Source organism: Fusarium solani (assembly GCF_023522795.1).
Source record: "Fusarium solani strain SB1 chromosome Unknown bctg00000007, whole genome shotgun sequence".
Taxonomy (NCBI): Eukaryota; Fungi; Ascomycota; class Sordariomycetes; order Hypocreales; family Nectriaceae; genus Fusarium; species Fusarium solani.
Window position 1 is genome coordinate 587,712 of NW_027072150.1, and position 19,755 is coordinate 607,466.

Genomic DNA, 19,755 nt, shown 5'->3' on the forward strand with positions numbered 1-19,755 from the left:
CTCACATTGAACACCTTGATGACTCATTTCCGCCAGGACAAAAGGCATCTCCAAGTTCGTACTCATAAGGCCACATTGTTTAAAAAAGATTTATATCACAGAAAATGAAATTAAGGCGCAATATAATCTCAGCGAGAAGCTCCTCACGCTCTACCATCCTAGTTACATTACATCTGTCGGCCTGGACGTCCATACTCTCGACCCTGATCGTGGAATTCGCCCCGAGACATGGGCCGATCTCCGCCTCCCAGGCCTGCAGGGTAAGCTCCAGGGGCTAAGAAGGGCTCTTGTCTCTGCGGCGTTGGAGTATCAGGATCTTGTCTCGCATACTCACCCTCTCGCCCAGTAAATGGCCTGGCACTTGAGGGGGAGGCCGGATAGGACGGGCGCTGATGCTGGAACGACCGAGGCCTCGAGTAGTCTGAATACATAGGCCCGTAACGGGGACTCTCCCGTCGCCCGGAGTTTTCTCCCCCAACTCGTACGTAGCGTTCCTCGCGGTCGGCGGCCAGGTCGTCGTCTGTCTTGTGCAACAAGTCTTGACGATACTGGGTGTATTCTTCCATAGCCTGGAGAACTTGATCGAAATGCTTTCGCCCAAGGTATCTGTTCTCATCATTCTTCTGGTCCCTCGCATCGGCATACGCAAGTGACGTGGCAATCTGGAAGGCATTGCGGATCTGACGTCCATTCCACCACGTACCCAGCCCGCCTGGTCCTCCGGCATGTTTGGCAAAGTGAGTGAGTGCGAAGCCTCTGATTTCCTCTGCCTTGATGAGCAATGGGGCCTCCTTGGTACTTGTAGCCCGTTGCTCTGCGATCATCTCTGAACGCTTCAGGTTCATGTCGAAGAGTGCCATGGTCTGCTCAGCGTCGAGGTGGCGGAAGTAGATGCTCACGTGTACACGAGAGTTCAGGGCTTCATCCAGAACCCCAACTCGATTGGTGGTGAGAAACAGGATTCCTGGGTAGTACTCAAGGGTCCTGAGGAAGACTGCGGTTTGTAATTAGCAGGCATGAAACTGTGTCAGGTTCTTCTGGATACCTACTCGAGACAAGGGCGTTTCTTTGAAGGTTGTCGTCCTTCTTTTCCCGACGGGATAGGAAGATCTCGGCTTCGTCAAGAAGGAGAATGCAGTCCCACAGATTTGCAAGTCGGAATATCTCAGACAAGGTTGACTCAACCTCACGAGGATCAATGCCCAGATCACCGCAAGTGATTGCGAACAAGGGCTTCCGATGCGTAGCGGCGACTGCTTCGGCTGTAGCAGTCTTGCCTACTCCGGGTGCACCATGCAGCATGATAACGAGACCCTTGCCTTTTCCTCGGATAAAGTCCTGCTCCAGCGGCTCAATGTCTCGGGCTCGTAGCTGTCGTTGGATCGACTTCTTGTCAAAGTGATCCTGCACGACGGACCTGATGAGTCGCTTGTGAGGCTCCTCGATCTTCAAGTCGCTGAAAGGATCAGACATGACCTCGATGGGCTTCAAGTTTTGAACGTCGGCATGGATAAACTTGCGGTTCCTCAACGAGTAGACAAACATCCGTGAGGTCAACAGGGAAAGGTCTTCGCCAGCCAGCTGACGCCTAGCTTGACGACTCTCGGCAGGCCTGGCATCCGGATCCATGGCGAAGCTGTCATCCTTGATAAATTTGTTGTATCGCAGAGCACCCACGTCTTCGAAAGATACAACAACTTCTGTGAGCTTGGTAATTGCTCTAGAGCGGTCTGGCCCGGACCACTGCATGATTGCAAACTCGTCATATTTCGTCTCAGGCTCGAATATGGACTTGACGAAGGTCAAATAAGGTGGCTTCCAGGATGGATTTGTCTGGTACGCTTCGTGAAAGTCAATGATGACATCGCTTTCGATGTATTCAGCCGTCTTAGTAGCTTGGTCTCTCAATTGATCACCAACTGGGTCGTGGGTAAGCGTCCAGCCATCATGTTGAACAGCTGGCGCCGTCGATAGCAACAGCTTCTGGAATCTCAATCCTGATTCTGCTAGCTTGGAGATGGTTGCTTCATAGTCTTTCTCGAAGCGCACCGGATAAAACTGAAGTTTGGTGACGTCCATGTCACCTTCAAATCGCGGGAGTGTCCATTGGCGCCCGACACTGGAATAGGACATTCCGTCATAGTCAATGTAGTAGATCCTGAGATCGAAGTCTTCAATCTTGTCCACCGATTTGCGACGGAAGTTCCCCTTTTCGGCCTCGAGGTTATCGACAGTCCAGGGTGTGTTGTCCGACTCAACATAGTACACCCTCCATAACTTCTGGCCCCTCTTTCGCCCCGCAGAGGTGAGAGATTTCTCATCTTCAGTAGTTAGGGAGTTGTTCTGTGAGTCGTTGAGTTTGAAGACGAGCTCCCCTGTGCGGAACAATGACCATAGATCATCGAAACGCACTTTGACGCGTTGGCTATGATCCTTGTCCTCGAACTTTCGGTAGGCCGGGAGGATTCTGGACCTAGAAAACTCCATGTAGCACTTGATCTCCTTGTAGCCAGCCTCAGTAACATTGTCCCCCTGAATGTGACGTGGTTCCCTCTGCGAGGTGGTGTTGTTGTCCTTCATCGGGGGCTCTCCCTTCGTCGATTCTGCGGTAGGCTTCGGAGACTTGACCGTAAAGTTTGACTCTTTTCCCGAGTCTTTTTCTTCTTTCATGGCCTCTCCTAAGCCATCTGTGACCGGTGTCGTCAGATCCTCAGCCGCGTTCGTCTTCGGCAATTCCACACTCTCCAGTGATGGCTCTTGGTTTGGGGGCCCATTGTCTTCAAACCTCGCCTTCAGTTTCCCAAACTCTTCCTCAAGTCGTTCGTGATAGTGAATCAAGGTTTTGAAAGGCCTCAAAAATGTGTGAGGCTTTTCAGCCCAGGACGTCTCCCCAGTCACTCCGCTGAGAAATGACAAGATCGCCGGCGAGTTGATCCGAACTCGTTCCAGGCGGTTCTTGTCGGGTCTCTTATCGGCTTGAGGCCTTCTGGCTGGCTTCTTCTGGTTTGATTCAAGAAACTTCCTCCTCTTCTCTAATGTTAGGCGTCTCAGCTGCTCCTCTTCCATTTCACCATCAAGGTCATCTCCAGTTAGGAGAACCTCAATAGCATAGGTGCATTCTTCCGGGGAATAGCGGTTCTTGAACTGCTCCCAATTGCAGTCTCGCACCTTGGGCTCAGTTTTCATAGATTTGGTCATGTCCATCTCATCCTTCGCACCTACCTCCTTCGCCTCGTCTTTACCTTGACTACCTTCAAGTGTAGTCAAGCGCGAGGTCACATCCTTCAGCCATTCGTAAGTGAGGCCTCCGGTCAGTTCGGCGGGTGTCACGCGGTGATGCCATGGTGCCTCTTTCGATGTTTCTGTAAAGTGTAAAGTCAGAAAGTGACATAAGGTACTTTAGCAATGTCTAGGTCAGGCTTACCATTTACAGGATTTTGCCCACGGGGTTGTTCATTCGACAACTCCGTGCCTTCCAAAGCGGCTCCAAGGGCTCCAGCGAGTGCTCTGATCTCTCCAGAGATCCCAGACACAGGCTCTGGATGACTTTCTATATTGGCAGGCTCTGGTGGTTGATTGGTGATGGTTTCTGACGGGGCTCTCACAGGCTCCGCCTCCTGCCTGTTAAGGTCTTCCATGGCAAGTAATGGCAAAGCAACGCGCCTCTGAGGGTGGGTGATACCTTGAATATGTTTGGAAAAAGGGGGTGGTAGAAAGGAGTTGCAATCAAGGCGGAACAGCAGGTTTGAGGGTTGGACGAGTTATTAAATGGCTCCCGGGACAACAAAAGGGAATGAAAAAAGACCCGAAATTGATTGACTTAATGTTCAAAAGCTTGGGTATTTCCCCGCCAATATTGGCCCTGCAGGATGCAACAGTGGGGATCAAACAACACACCCATAACCCAAGATGTATGCCCAACTTGCCAGGCCATCCACCAATGCCATGCGGCAAGTGTGCAGGGTGGCAGCCCCCATCTCACCCATGTGATACAGCCAAGGGTCCATACATTTCAGCTCAAGCAGAGCCTACTTCGTACATGGGGGCTGAGCCTGCAGACTGCGTCAACTTCCAATCACCAAGCGTGTAGGTCCGGAAGAGGCTGTCAGGCCAGCGTCTCCTCGCTTTATCTAATTTGCCGAGTCCTCCGAGCCTGATCTCAAGGTAGTGACCAGCACTGGCCCCCAAACGCAGCCATCTTGGCGTCGCAAATTCTTCTCAAAGGTCGTTTTCATTGCACATTTACCCACCTATCCTTCCCAGCACGTAGCAGCCTAGGCTGTCGAGTATCTGGTGACTGCCAGGCTCCCCGACGTAGGACAAGGTGCCGCCCTCCCCCTCACCCCCGTGTCTTCTTCACCAAATCTCCCCCTCCCCCGTACTTTCTCTTCGTGTCATCTTCGCTTCCACGAAGGCATATTCAACCAAGAAATTCCTTCCACTTTGTCAGAGGGAATGACTGAGCGAATCTTGCCCGTGAGTTTACGGGAGCAAATGAACGACGATCGAGAAGTCTTCATTTTTCATGAGTGGTTTCAAGACTACTCGGGCACAATGGGGTCCCCTGCAGTTGCACTCCAATTTTACGACAAGGACACCTCTCGCTTTGCGCAAACATTGGAGAACCAGTGAGTGGCCCATGTAGACCATTTTGTACATATCGAAGTAACTCACCCTGCTTATGTAGGAGCTTGAGAGCCGCAATCCAGAGGTACAAAGAGACACAGCCCAAGAACGACTTTTGGGAAAACTTCGACCCCGATTCTTGCTCATGGGATCAAGTTGTCGCTGAGCTTGACGAGACCACAAGTTTTTACCGAACCAAAGCAGAGGGGAACGCCATTCGGCGCTCCTTTCGTGGCCCAGGGGTTTCGAGGAACATGGGACCCCTCCTAGAAAGCATCCCTCAAGACAACGGCCTAGGAGTTCTCAAGGGAGGACTGCTGATTATCTTTAACGTGAGAGCCAAGTTTGGAATGTTGTCGCTGGTATCGTCCCGAGCCAAATTTGCTAATGTTTCATGCATTGTTTAGGCAGTCAAGAGAAGGGCAGACACGTGTGAAAGAATCTTTGAAAGCTTCGAGCACATACCTAGTTGCATCGAGGATGCCGAGCAGCTACGTCAGACTTATTCCCGAGATGAATCCGTATTCTCGGCCGTCGGTAATCTCTACAGTCAACTTGTCAAGGCTATCCCCCTTCTCATAGATGTTCTCCTGCGCAAGAGCAACAACTCCAGTAAGTATCTCCCATAAAACGACGGCCTACTAAGTGATTCTTTGCTCAAGAGGATAAAGAAATCAAGAAATTTGGCAAATCCGTTTTCGGTGATTCTTTGGCCGAGGTTGATGGCATCCTGAAGCCAGTGAAGAGCGCAGAGGACATGGTAAAACAGTGCCGGTTGCGCTTAGACACAAAGGGTATTGCCAAGAACTACCAATGTCTGCAGGGGCTGCATGTTGAGGTTCAGTCTGTCAAACAACATATTGACCAAATCAACCAAAGATTCACAACTATGGAAGAAAGGTTCGAGACTTGTAGGGCTGAAGATAAGGAGGAGCGCCGCAGGCTCGCCAGTCAGCCTATACAACTAGTGGGGGATCTCAAGAACGTGCTGTACGCTTTTTTCCAAGAGGGACGACGAGCCGAGCGACTGTCCTTGGGTTAGTATACTCTGACTGGTGGAGATGATGTACACGGCTGACCGAGAGCAAATAGAGGCAGGGTCTTATCGAGCAATTGGTCCGTCACCACGACTTTCAAGAGGAGACGTGATGGAAGCCATTCGCACCGAAGCTGAAAGGGCTACCCATCTCCGAGATCTTTCACTGGTGCTGCGGAAGTACCACGAGTTCAGCTCCAAGGCGCTTTCTCGGGCCAATTATCTCATGGTAACCCCGAAGTTCCAGTCATGGTTGATGAGTCCGGAGTCTGAAATGCTGCTCGTTGACGGCCACTGCGGCGATCAAAGTATCGGCAAGGTAGCTCCAACCTCGGTCTTTTGCTCCGGTCTAGTACAAACTCTTTCAGGGCCGCTCCATGATCCATCACTCACCTCTCTACCGCGGCAGCCCCAAATTGTCTTGCACTTCTTTGCCGGGCAGCACACCAATCCCAGTGCGGGACTATACGGACCCCGTGGCCTCATCCGCAGTCTTATCGATCAACTCCTGATGCAGTGGCCTGGCCATGAACATCTTAATCTGACGTTTCTGGAACGGGAGTTTTTGGGAAGGATTACATCTGACGATCTTGAGACAAGCTTTCTATGCTACATTTTTGAACGTCTCGTTTCTCAGTTGGGTTTTAGCTCGCCACTATGCTGCATTGTCGACGGCCTTTCACACTTTGAGACGAGCCTATGGGGTTGGGCTGACGACTTGATGATGATCATTGACAGTTTCTTCGCTTGTATGCATCATGAAGCAGGCATCGTCAAATTCTTGCTTGTCAGCCCGGAGAGGAGTACCAGAGTGAGACATAGAATCCCTGAGGATTATCATGTCGACTTGAGGGCTGGGAATTTTCATGCGCGGTCACCAGGTCAGAGCTTGGTGGTTGACATCACAGAGATGGAATCTTCTTGGCATGATAGTTGACGGATCTCAATGGCATTTTCTATACGTAACTGATAGCGACTCTAAAACTTTCTATCGTCAAAAGGCTCAAACTTGTCACTAATGACCTTTCTGGTCAACTCCATCAGATCCTCTGCCAATTTCACTTGTTGAGAGAGGTTGGTTCCATGCTCGGGCACGGCAGGGCAGCAGAGGTATTCTCCCGTAAGGTGTGTCACCGTGGCAGCGTAAGCGGCGCTTGTGGCGCCCTCGAACTGGTCCTTCTTGAAAGGCTCCATGACTGTGGACACCATGTATCCGGCGAGAGGGTAGCTATCGGGATGTCAGATGACTCAAGGGAAGGGAGGAGGATATACGTACGGTTCATGGATGTCTTCCGTGCTTTGTCTCGTACTCACGAAACCCGGGTGAGTAGCATTGACAATTAGGTCGGGGGAACCCCTTCCTTGTGACATTTCGATCAAAGTACCGAGTGTACAGAAGATTTGCAAGTTTGCTTCTGCCGTACTGAGCATTGGGACCGAGATCCTGGTTGAGGTCATCTAAACTGTCAAATTTGGTGTCTTTCGGTGCTGCCTGGTGAGCGTTCGAAGACTGGTTCACAACCCGGGTTAACCCGTGCTTCTTGGAGGTCTCCTTGAGAAGTGGGAGAAGGTGGGTGGTGAGTATGACATGGCCAAAGTGGTTCACCGCCATGTGTCGGTCGACGCCGTAGTCCGTGAGTTGGTAGGTCATGATGCCCCGGCCAGCGTTGTTGACGAGGATATCCAGGCGATCGGTCGAGTTCTTGATGTGTTCGGCGGCCTTCTTCGTCTCAGGCCAGTCACTCAAGTCACACTTGATCCAGACAATGCGGTCGGCTTTTTCCTGGCCTAGTTCCTGAGCGAAAGACTTCTTGGCGCCACTGACGATGTCCTCGGACATGGAGAGGATATACAGCTTTTCGATATCATGACTGAGAAGGATGTGGGTGATGCCGTAGCCAATACCCTCGCTGCCACCGGTCACAACTCCGACCTTGCCTTCCAGGCTTGGTACATTGTCGAGCGTGAACCCTCTTGTACTGAGCTTTTCGGTTGGGCCACCAAAGTTTTCGGCAATGGTGTTCTGCTCAAGGGTAAGCGACTTGGGGGTTCAGGGTGAGATGTCAATATCTTGCCTTGACATTGTCAATGATTGAAGACATGTTGATGCCGCGTATCCCTATGAAAGGGGATCCGTCGCCTGGGGTGCGGAGAGGTCGGTTCAGTGTACGTGATGGGTTGATGTGTGTGGCTACTGCAAGTCGGCGAGGAATCCCAAAATGGACAATACGTTTGCTTCCTTGAAACGTAGAAGCCCTCATCAAGCTTCTTCAAGGGGAGAAAGTGCAGCTTGATGATTCTAGAAGCCCTATCCTTTGCGTCGTATTTATCTCCATCGGTGAGCGATGCCAAGTCATTGCATCACCACTGGCGCCACCTACATCCATCGGCATCGATGACATCAATGACGCGTAGAAGACATTCGTAGAAACGATCTTGTCTTTCATTTCAATCTTTATCATACCATAATCCCCAATTCACATAACAGTCTAGTCGTCATGATGTTTAGCGATGAGATTATTGTGGACGTTCCTGTCTAAAGCCGCAGACGGGTAGACCGAGCCAATATTGATCTTCCTACCTCAAAGCCACCGCTTTCACCTTAGGAATAACTCATATGTACAGCCGTAAATGCGTTAGCTTCAGATACACCAGAGGGCAAACACTAGGTGTAGATTTTGAACATTAGTTAATGTTAGATCATTATGAAGCTGGAGTTCTTTATTGGTAGTCCGCTTCTATCCCAGGCTTTGCCAACATATGACTCCAATGCGTGCATACTCTAGAGCTCATCGAGTTGATAGAAGTGTTTATGCTTGTCAGTAAACAAATGACATCTTATTAACTATTAAAGAAAGCTTGCCGAGTCTGGGATCCATGTCAGACTGCATCCCATGTGGTTTTCCTCTCCCTCCCATCATCAACACCATCCTCCACCTTGATTATCACATCAGTCGTCATCCTAATAACCCTACCAACATGATCAACATTCCCCATTGGTATAATCTCCGTCGTCGAATCACCAGCACCCGACACGGTGCCCCTTCTTCCCCCGCCGTCGCTGTCCTGCTCTTGATCGACAGTACTCTGTTGCTTGATATACCCGCTTGCACGCCAATTGTGACTACTCGGAGCCCCTGTCCCCGTGTTCCGCGTTGTTCTCTTGTAGGTGCTCTCCAGACGGCTTCGGAGGCCCAGTTTGAAGGAGATAATGCGAAGGAGGGGCTGGAGAGCTGGGAAGCATCCGCACCAAAGGCCTACATGGACTTCAAGAACAGTCCAAGGGGCTACCCGATACATCTTGTAGGTCCTGTGTTGAAATATCAGTTAGAGGTTCAAGGAGGATCAAGTAACGAGGTGACAAACGTGTTGACGCTAAAATCAGTGGTGACAATGAAGCTAAGCCGAATGATTCCTGTCATAATGGCGAACAAGCCGACACAAAAGACAAGGATGACCTTGATAGCCTTTGCACCAGCGGCCATCTTGTTTCGGATCACCCAGATTGGAAGAGCGAATAGAGCGGCGTCGATGAAGATGCCAACAATGGCATGCGCCCACATCATGTAAGCCTCTTTTTGTTTACTAATGCACTTTTTGTTGGGTTTCGCAGCGTGGAAAAGGTCACTTGGAGAGTTAGAAAGCAACACTAATGAACTCGGGCCATCAACATACATGATAGGATCGCACTCTGTGAGGACAAAGAAGAATGCCGTCAGAGTGATGGTCACAATCACAACTCCAGTTGCCCAGATGTATCTCATGAAAATACCTGATTACAAAATCAGTTACTGACCGTTAGCATGAGCCAAAGCACCTACGGTCTCTGCTCAGGCGAGGAAGAAAGGCCAAGATGGAAAGGCGGACGAATCCGCAGGCCAGGAAGAATATTAGCTGATTGATTGGCAGTTGCTTTAATAAGTCCAAGTTATCATCATACTCATTAACTCAATCGTCTCTTGACTTACGGAGAAAAAGGCATTGATCTGCTCCGGTGAGAGGGTGCTCATCGGAGCTCCGGCACCCTTCCCAACCGCCGTGATCTCAAGGATGGACAAAGTAATAGCGAGGCACTAGCCAAATAATAGTGAGTCAACATGATAGGACACAGTCAGTTTGATACTCTTACAAATGCAAATATCGCTATCGCATCGTCCAATCCAAGGGCCTTGGTCACGATGCCACGCGCGTACAGCCGTGTTACCATGACAGTCGTTGTCAAAACGATCAGGGCGATGTTGAGACCCAGAAGAATAGGGCCCTTGGATTCGGTCTCCCCAACCGGATCTGGTGGTGGTCCACTGGCCATGTGGTGGTGTCGAGGTGGTCGTGAATGAGGTCTAATAACACGCAACCGAGGTAACTTGGAAAACACGTAATTGTTGACAAATCTCTTGGTCGACAGATGTCATCATCATCCTGCGAGGAATGATCAAAACTTTCAACGTCCAGAAAAAGAAACAAGAATCTTTCCAGAACTTTGGGGGGCACACACATCTATTAAGAACAAACGGAATGGCATTCCGACCCTCCCCCGCTGCAAAAGGTCTCGAACCTCGACACCAACAGCCACGTTCTGGTCAAGACAACTGTCTCTGGCTAGACGGCGCAGGGGCTGATAGCCACGCTTAGCGCTGAGAAAATCCGTCGTCAAACTTGGCACTCGACTTGGCTTGCATCTGATCCCCTGAATGCTGAGTCCATGGACCCTGGAATTGGAGCTATAACCAGGTTCCCATCAGTACCCGTCTTGAACATCACTTTGACCAGCGGCCGCCACCTTGTCAAGATGATTAAGCGAGACATTCAATTTCTAGACGACATCGGGTACTGCAAAGTTGATCGCCAACATCACGTCCTGGCTGGAATGGCGTTTGACCTTTTGGCGCCGAATGCGGTGTTTGGACTAAAGGCTAATCGTCAACATCCTTTTCCGGCTGAAACTTGGTGATGAACCAACTGAGACAATATCAGCGCGAACTTCGCAGTAGGCAATTCGATTCTACGCGCGCGGTGCCTGTGATGCAGTTGGATTACGGTGGCTTGGAGGATGCTGTGACCTGACTCGGAGTGAGGAATCCCCTGGATTAAGACGGAACACGGAATTTTCGCAATCATAGGAGCTTAGAGTCTCACCACTTTATAAACAAAGAGCAAAGCTTATCAACGTCGAGACCGCGTGGCATTCAAACCGGCCAAACGGATGGCCTAGATATCGGCAGATATCAGAGTTCAAAAATCGATCGACCCCAGGAATGGAAATCCCATGAAGCCTCCCGCCCGGGCTCGACCCGCATCAGCCTGTCAGCCTGAAAGCTATGGCACTGCACAGTCCGAGCGGATCCGTAGGGCCATGTTTAGCGCACGCCATGCCAGTTGTCGGTCAGAACTTTAAGCATGCCAAGTCCAGGGATCTACGTCTTTTTTCATATCATAAGTCTCGGCGAGGCTTGAGAGGATGGTAGCTTGGCAGGCCTCGAGTGAAGCATGGGGGAAGTTGGCTGGCTCGTGGATCAAGACCACCATCTCCGTTCCTGGCTAGGAAGCTTGGCCTTTGATTTACGCCTGTGAACTATCCACTTGGCATAAACTTGTTCAAATGGGAGCTGTGCAATGGACATGAGCGAGTCAATTTGGTCTTCTGCCCCTGCCTGTGCCGATAAAGGTCATTCCAGGGTACACTTGAAGATATGTACAAGCTTCCCCAATAGAGAGATTCTAACAGCCTTTATTCACCACCTGATAACGGCTGCAAAACGAATGAGGGTACATAACTCAACACACTTCAGTTGGGTGATCTACAGAACGCTACATAACACCTTGTACTAATCATTGCAGAAGGTTAGATAACCTCGCGAAGCGCTGGTGCCTGACAGGTGGCTCCATACCCAACTCTCCTCAGAAGATGCCCTTGCCACTGTTGAAAGCCAAAAGGCACAAATCCATGACACGAACGAGACATGTCGTTCAATTAAAGGGTGCTGGAAAGCTCCGGCCTCGCGTTCAAAAGTCAGTCCTGCTCATTGGCATCAAATCCGAGCTTGGAGATCCAAGCATCTTCTAAAACGAACACGTTAGCTTTCCATCCAAGCAACGGCAAGGCAAAGTGGCACTTACCCCCGATGCCCCATCTCGAGCCTCTCGCCACAGCCTTCTGCACCTGCGGCATCGCGCCGACAAACTTGTTCAATATGACACAGGCCTCATCAGGACTGAGAGAAGAGAAAAGAGGCTCCTCGTCAGGTGTTGTTACGATGGTTCGCGCACGCGTAGCCTGCACAAGAGTGTCTTCGAGGTTGGAAACGTGGTAGGCAAGTTTGCTCGTGTCGACTTCAGATGCAGTCTTGCGAAGGAATTCCGCCATGTCCGCCACTTCGACCTCGGCAGGCTGGATATCAGAACCCCTCCAGTGCTTCTGATCGACCTGGATGGTCGCCTTGGAGCGGACGAACGCATACTTGAACCGCATACGCGTGGTGCTAGGGCTGTCGACACCCGCGAACTCAGTGTCGCTCTTCTTAGATACAACAGCCATCCAGCTATCAGGGGTTAGATCCCTCAGCTTAGACTGTACGCCTTTGTAGGCACTGGAGTGGTATGATCCCTTGGCAATGGCATATGCCTCGGCTGGAAGTGCTGCAATCTCTGAAGATTTGTCTTCTCCAAGGGCCGAAGGTCCACACGAGAAGCAGTGGGCACACTGGAGACCAGTTCCGTTGTAGCTGAGCAAACACAGCACCTGGGATGCGAGATATTGGAAAAGGCCGTTGATGAATCTGGTTGGGGTCAGAGGGGTGTCGCCAAGGTAGAACGACTCGAGCTGTAATTCAGAAGAAGCGACAAAGCCGCTATCCTTCCCCTCGTGGCTGACAAGCAGTTGCACCACCGGGAATGCCGGCAGAGTCTTGGGATGGTCTCGATAGGGGCGCCAAATGTTCTGACGGATTCCATTTGCATAAAGGCCAGTGAGCGTCAGCTTCTTGAGGGCCAGGAGATGGTCTGACTCGGCGAGAGCATCAAACAGTCGGTTGCTGGCGCGTTCATCCTTACGGTCTGGTCGGTCCAGGACCTGCAGGGTGTGTAGACGGTCGAGAGAGGACAAGGTCGTCAAAAGCTCTGCGGGCTCGTGGTTACGCGAAGCCGTAAGGCTGATCCCTGTGGCACCCTTCAGTGCTTCGGACGCCAGGGCCATCTTGATCGTCTTGGTGTCGAGTTCCGTGAAGAGATTCCACTCCAGACAGTCCTCACCAGCGTAGGCTAGCTGCAGGAGATGGGCCGAAGCATTCGTTGGGCCAACCTTTTCGGGGTGGCAGAGAAGGTATTCCTTGACCATCCGCTGAAAGCCAGGGAAATGTCGGACTTCATCCAGGAGGGAGGGGTCGAAATCATCGTCTGTCGATGTGAGAAGACGGTCAAACAGTTTGGCAGCAGCCATATCTCGGAGTGACTTGGCCGTGTTCCCACCCTGGGTGTCGTGCAGCGGCTCGGCTGCCTTGAGCTTGGCTTCTTCTTTCCAGCCACCCCAGGGCCAGGTTCCTGCAAACATTAGTATAGCACTGTAACAGTTTTGAAGGCAGAACTTGTCTCTAGCCCAGCATCGACGTACTTGCAAGTGCCACCTCCTCGACAAGAGGCGTATTATCGAGCGCCTCGATAACCTCCATGTTTCTTTGCGCCATCTCATCTGACTCGCTGTAGTAGCCTCTCAGGTACTCTCGTCCGGTCAAGGGGGTTTCGGTAGCGGGGTTGTCGGAAGGGGGAGCGTCTATTCACTTGTTAAACAATTCAACTCAGCATAACTAAGGTACGAGAGACATGGGCGAACTAGAAGTCTTGTTAGCAAGGCGAATTCAAAGGAGGGAAGACATAGTGACGACAGCGGCGCAACATGACCCTTGCTCATCAGGTGTGTATTCAAGAGTCGGTTGCGTCAGCTGGTCTCTCTATTTGTACCTACCTCACTCTGAGGGTCCTCATCATCTTCATCTGCCGCGTAGATATCGCCGCCTAAAATGCAGCTGTCAGTCAAGGCCACTCGACATCAACACAGAGACGACTCACTGCCAAAGTTCACAAAGCAATAGCGCACATGGTCCAGATCAGTAACGTCAATCACGGTTATACCGTCATTGTTGTCGCCTTGGTCATAGCCCATGTCGTATCGTAGCTCGTGAATGGCCTGGACTTGACCCGTCTTGGAGTCGTAGCTGGCACCGATAGCCAGACAGGTCGTGATGAAGGGGAAAGGGCAGGTGGTGCTTTCGGCATCTCGGTATTCTTCTGGCCCAGAGGGAGGAGGAGGCTTGTCCTTGAAGAAAGCAGCAGCGAGGTCCAGCTCGTGCTTGAGGGCCAAACGGTTGCCCGGGTCTGAAAAGATGCGGAGGAGTCGAAGGCATGAACGCAGGGCCGACACGCCGTAAAGCCACTGGTGATGGACGGCGGCGAGGGAGCGATAGTGCTTACCCACGCGGGCGATGACGAACAGCTGGTGTCGCTGGCCCATGATGAAGATGGCGACGAGAAGAATCAAATCGCTCTGCTCTTCAAGTGAAGCGTGAAAGACCGTGAATGTGAAGTGCCCGTGGAGTAACACAAGGTGAAGTTCAAAGGCGGCTAGCCCCTCTTGCGCGAGCTAGGCATCCAGGCTGTGAAGCCACAAGTAAAGCCACAGGCCTACAGGTGAAGAAAGCCACATACTTACCTATCCTAGCCACGTGCACAGCCACGGCGCCAAACTGCCTTCCATCCTCAAAAGTGAGCCTTCTAGAACGCCCAGCACTATGAGACTGACTGCGCCCTAACCGTACCTTCGGATGTCTCAGATCTAGGCTAATAACATTGCCTATAATGCCTATGGAGACTATGACAACAAGGTCTCATGAGGCGTCTCGAGAAATCAGGGGGGCTGTGCTCCGACAACCTTGCGGCTGTGCTGTGACTCTCCGACAACAACTTGAATCAGCTGCCAAGGCGAGGCCGCCAAAGACAAGACATGATGATTCAATATTAAATTGGTACCAATCATCTATTTTCCTGGCGACGGAAACTCAAACTCACACGCAAACATAAACAAAACTCTAGCACATTTCTATATCATTCATTATCAGCCAGCATTCAGCATTCTATCACATCAACTACCTACCCTACACAACACAATGGACTACACCGGATCGTCAGGATTTCCCTACAACAACAACATGTTCCCAACGCCTTTTCTTTCCACACCTTACTCCGACTTTGATACCTCTCCAGGTCAAAACCGCCAGCCGCAATTCTCATTCAACAGTCTGACCTTGCCGGACCCAAGCACCGACCCCTTGCTAGCCGCCATGCAGCCTGCGACTCCTAGGCCCGCTCCCGAAATAGACATGGCGTCTATGTACCCCATGGGCACCAAGTATGCTCATGGCAGGTCTTTCACCAACCCCGACGGCCGAAACAACAACTGCGTCGCAACCGCGCTCGCTCGTATGGAGGGCTTCGAGAACGCCGACCAGTTCCAGGAGGACATGATAGGATGGCGCTTCGGCGACCCTCAATTCGGACAAGGACTGGGCATGTCCCCTGACGACGTGGAAATCTTCCGAACCGAGACGGGACGAAAATTCAAGAAGGAGACGTTCACTCCCACGGCCACCCAGTCTGCCTACGACGTTATGAAAGCCTCGTTCAATCCCATCGGGCCCGAGTCTTTGCTGGACTACACCCAGCCAGGAGGTATGGGCCACGCAGTTAACATGTACCACGACCTCGAAAGGGGGACTTCGACCATCGAGGATTTTCAGAGAAGCAACTTTGGCGAGCGGATGGAGCAGCACGTGCAGCATGCAACCAAGATCGACATTTGGTCTCCACTGCCTGAAACGACGGCGGAGGAACTTGAGTCCGCGAGAGAGAGAAGGATTAGAAAGGAGCAGCTCTGTAGTGAGGGCAAGCAGAGTGTTAGTGAATGGAGAGCTGAGAGGGGTGACGCCTTGCCAGGATTTGAGCCACTTTATCATGATGTGCACAGGGGGCGGCGATGGTAGGAGGTGAGAGGATTCGAGATGTTTGAGTAATTGATTAGACAACACTATTACGGTGACCATGGGTTGTTTTCTATCATGCCTTGTATGGTAAAAACTATATTTGTTACTCTTGCGAGTCGTCAAAGACATTACACCGGATATTCTCCTTTGCCCTCAAATCAATACTAGTCCGTAGTCGTTCGATATCCTATCACAGAAAAGAGCATTTACGTCAGTTGCAATTGTTGATCCCTTCCCCAAACAGACGAGCACGAGTCAGGGTTGTCCATGCTCCCGCAACGACAGTGGAGCATACCAGGATCATCAAGCCCGCTATGACCAGCGGATAACGATGGTCATAGCTGGGGAAACACATTGATTGCGGGGAACCATGAAGTCTTTATCCGACCTACGATCATAGGACCATCTCGGACCTACATCTGGTCCCTCATCCGCTCAGATTGCCTCGGAAGTGTTTGCGGGGTATACGTGATGTTGCATTCCATGCCGATCCCAGCGTCTATTGAAGTTGCTGGTTGGTCTATCACTTAAGTTCTCCTCTGCCGATGGCATGTTTCCGTCAAGCAGGCGGATACGCTCTGATGATCTTGTGTGTGTTCGGACAGTTATATCTAGGTAGCACAACCCCTCATTAATGCGAGCTGATCTATTCTCAATCTTGTTCGTCTCAACCGTTTACATGTTATCACATTATGGACGCCAAAGCATCTGTCGAGCTGGAAGAAGCCAAGAGTGCTGGCGCCATCAAATCCCCTGCCAACCACGAGACAAGCATCGAAGTATGGACGGAGTGGTTTAATAACCAGAGCACAGAGTGGCAGAATGAACTTGACAAAAGAACGCTTCGAAAGGTCGACATCCGACTCATGCCCACACTCGTCATCATGTACTTGCTCAACTTCCTGGACCGCTCGAACCTCGCCCAGGCGCGTCAGGGTACCCTAGAAGTGGACCTTGAGATGTCTGGCACCGACTTCAACTTGGCTACATCAATCTTCTTCGTTGGCTATCTGCTGATGCAGCTGCCGTCCAACTTGCTTCTCACTCGCGTACGGCCCTCTTTGTACCTCAGTGCCTCTTGTTGCCTATGGGGAGTTGTGTCAACGTGTAATGCCGCTGCGCACTCCTTCACGCACCTTGTCGTCATTCGATTCTTCCTCGGTTTTGTTGAGGCCCCCTTCTTCCCCGGCGCCATCTTTCTCATGAGTTCCTGGTACACTCGTGCTGAGCTTATTCGCCGTGTCGCCTGGCTTTATGCCGGAAATGCCTTGGCCAACATGTTTGGCGGCCTGCTGGGCGCGGCCATCCTTGGTGGGCTCGAAGGATCGAAGGGAATCGAAGGGTGGAGATGGTTGTTTATCATTGTAAGTCTTCCTGCCTCTGTAGAGCCGGCCATTCTACTCACACGGTTTTAATCCATTAGGAGGGCGTCGTAGCGATCGCTTTTGCCATGCTTGCTGCCTTCATTCTTCCCGACTACCCCCACACCACCAAATGGCTGACCGAAGAGGAACGTGCCTTTGCTGCCTGGAGACTCACCCAGGACATCAGCGAGGCAGATATATACGGAGAACAAACTGTCTGGGATGGTGTCAAGATGGCCGTCCGTGACTACCGCGTATACGTCTTCCTTCTCATACAGCACGTTAGTTTGCTCTCGCAGACTTTCCAGTATTTCTTCCCCACCATTGTTGGCACGCTTGGCTATGGCCGTATTGTAACCTTATGGCTTACGGCTCCTGCTTGGGTATGTGATTTTTTTATTCCTCTTACAGATCGTGTGTTATCGTGTTTGTTTGTTGACAGCCCAATAGTTTGCCACTTTCCTCCTCTCCATCTGTGTAACGTTGAGCTCAGCAAAGACAAATGACAGATCCTTGCACATTGTTTGTCTCATGCTGCTTGCAGCCGTAGGAAACGCGATTGCTGCCGGGACAACTGTCGTCGGAGCCCGCTTCTTTGCCATGTTTCTCATGCCAATGGGCGCTGTGTCCTCCTGTAGGTCAACTTGTCCAACCTCGCCTGCACCGTTCACTAATTTCCCCCCAGACCAAATCATTGTATCGTGGGTAGCAAACTCCTTCCCCCGTCCGCTTGTCAAACGTTCAGCCGCAATTGCCATCTGCAACATGATTGGCAATACGGCGACCATCTACGGATCGTACCTTTACCCCAGCAGCGATAGCCCTCAGTATCGACCTGGAGGAAGCGCAAACGCAGCCATTTGTGTTGTCGTCGCTCTGCTCGCCCTTTTGCTACGCTACATTCACAAGTGGGAAAACAAGAAGCTCGAGCGAGCTGAAGGTGGACAGGATAAGGAGACTGGGGCCGGCGGTAAAACCAACGTTGGGTCAAGCCGTCAGCTTCCCCAGCCGGGATTTCGATATATCTATTAAGCTACCCAGTAGGGCCAGTATACATCCGCCACGGCTATTATCTTTCAAACAAACTCGGTGTTTTCTCATCAGCTCTCCTATTGGAAAATGGCAGTAAGAACGCAATGAATCACGGGACCAAACACACAACGGCCACTCCCGCCAATGTAGTCATGGTGGCGCGGAGTCGCGGTCGGCCTCCCTGTGTCACCTCAAGTTTCAAAAGCAGCCCGCATCTCCAGCCCCTCCATCTTTTTCTCACTTTATCCTCTTTCTTCTCCTAATGCCCAAGACGTGCGGTAAGAATGGCAATGGCATCCACTATTCCCACCTCGTGCCCGAGGGCACCTCCCACCCTTCTATCCATGCCACTGGAGATCCGCCTGCACATCTTTCACTTCTGCATCCCCCAAAACCTCTGTTTCGACTGCTCGTACGATATCCATGAACAAAATCGCCCCAACGGCTGGTCTCGGCCTGAGTGGGAGGACAGCAGCGAGGCTAGTGGAGCGCAAAGCGACCCTCGCGAGGTCGAAGAAGACACCAATGAGCCATACTATGAGCCATGTGGACTTGATGACTATTGCCGCAAGTCCCGGCGCCATCGCCCCCAAGGCCTTACCTCTGGTCCCAGCGCCTTACCAGGACTGCTCCTCGTTTGCCGCCAGATTACAAACGAGGTGAAGCCATTGCTGTATGGGGGCAACACTTTCACTTTCAATCACGAAAACGATGCCGAATATGGTCTTTCGGTCAATTTCAGCTCCGAAACTAAGACCTTGATGCGGAAAATGATTCTGCTCCTGCGACCTGGTGGAGATTACAGAGGATGGAACCCGAGTGTTTGGGAAGGCATCCTCGGCAACATTCTGATACTGGGTGTCATTATTCAAAAGCCAAAGGCTGACATTTATGGTGAATACTTGTTGGATGAATGGATCTCCTGGTTGACATCAACCCTTCAGCAACTGGGGCCGGCCCTCCCCAAGACGACCAAGATCGTGGTGGATACAAACGAGGACGATTCCATGGTTCAGATCGTGAACAAACAGATTCCGGGGCGTTGCGTCTTTCAACGACTGCGTGTAGGCGATGGCATCTTCAGAAGGGGGGGAATTTGCGGTGGGGACTGGACTTTTGGATGAGTCGGACTATGACTACGACGAGGGTCCGACTAGCTGCAGAGACATCATCGATGACTGGGACTACGACCTTTACTATTCCGACTAAGCCTCAAAAACTTGGGGGTTTGTGGCACATGTATCCTGGGCTCTCCGTCCACAAATTGTGGCAGCGGAGATGAAACTACTGTCGACGGTGAGATGCCCCAGTTAGGCAGTCTGTTCCAACGAGCGGTTGGTGGTAAACATATGGAAAGAGGGAAAGTAGTTGGTCAATGAGGCTAGGTGATAATTTTCATATCATTCTTGGCTCTAGAGAATGCAAATTATGAACAGATCAGCCTATCTACACGTCGTCGCCATTCATTAACTTGCAAAGTCAATATTGTGTTTTGCGGTACTGGGCTTTTATGCCGCCATGTATTGATAGCTATTCATTTTGCTATTGTGACTGACGACCTCGTTTGGACTCGCTATTGTAGATACATTATTGACAATGTAGGCTGGATTGCTTAGGTACTTATAAAAGGGATTGCCTAGTAGACATCAGACTGGTTTCTCTCACACCA

The 19,755-nt window shown here is 51.2% G+C and overlaps 6 protein-coding genes across 6 annotated transcripts; 3 read left to right on the top strand and 3 right to left on the bottom strand.

The window, feature by feature from the left end:
• Positions 1-167: 167 nt before the first annotated feature.
• MRS44_011008 (uncharacterized protein) lies at positions 168-3,638 on the bottom strand (the record flags this gene model as incomplete). The annotated part of the gene is made up of 3 exons (XM_065619568.1): positions 168-994; positions 1,050-3,362; positions 3,425-3,638. 3 exons carry the CDS (start codon positions 3,636-3,638, stop codon positions 168-170), a joined length of 3,354 nt encoding a protein of 1,117 aa, XP_065475640.1.
• An 856-nt stretch (positions 3,639-4,494) lies between these two features.
• On the top strand, positions 4,495-6,599 carry MRS44_011009 (uncharacterized protein; the record flags this gene model as incomplete). Its single annotated transcript, XM_065619569.1, has 5 exons — positions 4,495-4,628; positions 4,688-4,988; positions 5,034-5,238; positions 5,289-5,663; positions 5,719-6,599. The coding sequence occupies 5 exons, from the start codon at positions 4,495-4,497 to the stop codon at positions 6,597-6,599; spliced, it is 1,896 nt and encodes a 631-aa protein (XP_065475641.1).
• Positions 6,600-6,640: 41 nt separating this feature from the next.
• On the bottom strand, positions 6,641-9,971 carry MRS44_011010 (uncharacterized protein; the record flags this gene model as incomplete). Its single annotated transcript, XM_065619570.1, has 8 exons — positions 6,641-6,890; positions 7,048-7,703; positions 8,633-8,972; positions 9,029-9,289; positions 9,338-9,434; positions 9,484-9,574; positions 9,631-9,735; positions 9,792-9,971. 8 exons carry the CDS (start codon positions 9,969-9,971, stop codon positions 6,641-6,643), a joined length of 1,980 nt encoding a protein of 659 aa, XP_065475642.1.
• Positions 9,972-11,672: 1,701 nt separating this feature from the next.
• Positions 11,673-14,165, bottom strand: MRS44_011011 (uncharacterized protein; the record flags this gene model as incomplete). Its single annotated transcript, XM_065619571.1, has 6 exons — positions 11,673-11,722; positions 11,780-13,198; positions 13,269-13,427; positions 13,471-13,486; positions 13,620-13,669; positions 13,724-14,165. 6 exons carry the CDS (start codon positions 14,163-14,165, stop codon positions 11,673-11,675), a joined length of 2,136 nt encoding a protein of 711 aa, XP_065475643.1.
• Positions 14,166-14,817: 652 nt separating this feature from the next.
• Positions 14,818-15,690, top strand: MRS44_011012 (uncharacterized protein; the record flags this gene model as incomplete). Its single annotated transcript, XM_046275812.2, has 1 exon — positions 14,818-15,690. One exon carries the CDS (start codon positions 14,818-14,820, stop codon positions 15,688-15,690), a length of 873 nt encoding a protein of 290 aa, XP_046135338.2.
• A 692-nt stretch (positions 15,691-16,382) lies between these two features.
• MRS44_011013 (uncharacterized protein) lies at positions 16,383-19,295 on the top strand (the record flags this gene model as incomplete). The annotated part of the gene is made up of 6 exons (XM_065619572.1): positions 16,383-17,054; positions 17,114-17,437; positions 17,505-17,688; positions 17,740-18,040; positions 18,358-19,105; positions 19,155-19,295. 6 exons carry the CDS (start codon positions 16,383-16,385, stop codon positions 19,293-19,295), a joined length of 2,370 nt encoding a protein of 789 aa, XP_065475644.1.
• Between the last annotated feature and the right edge of the window lie 460 nt (positions 19,296-19,755).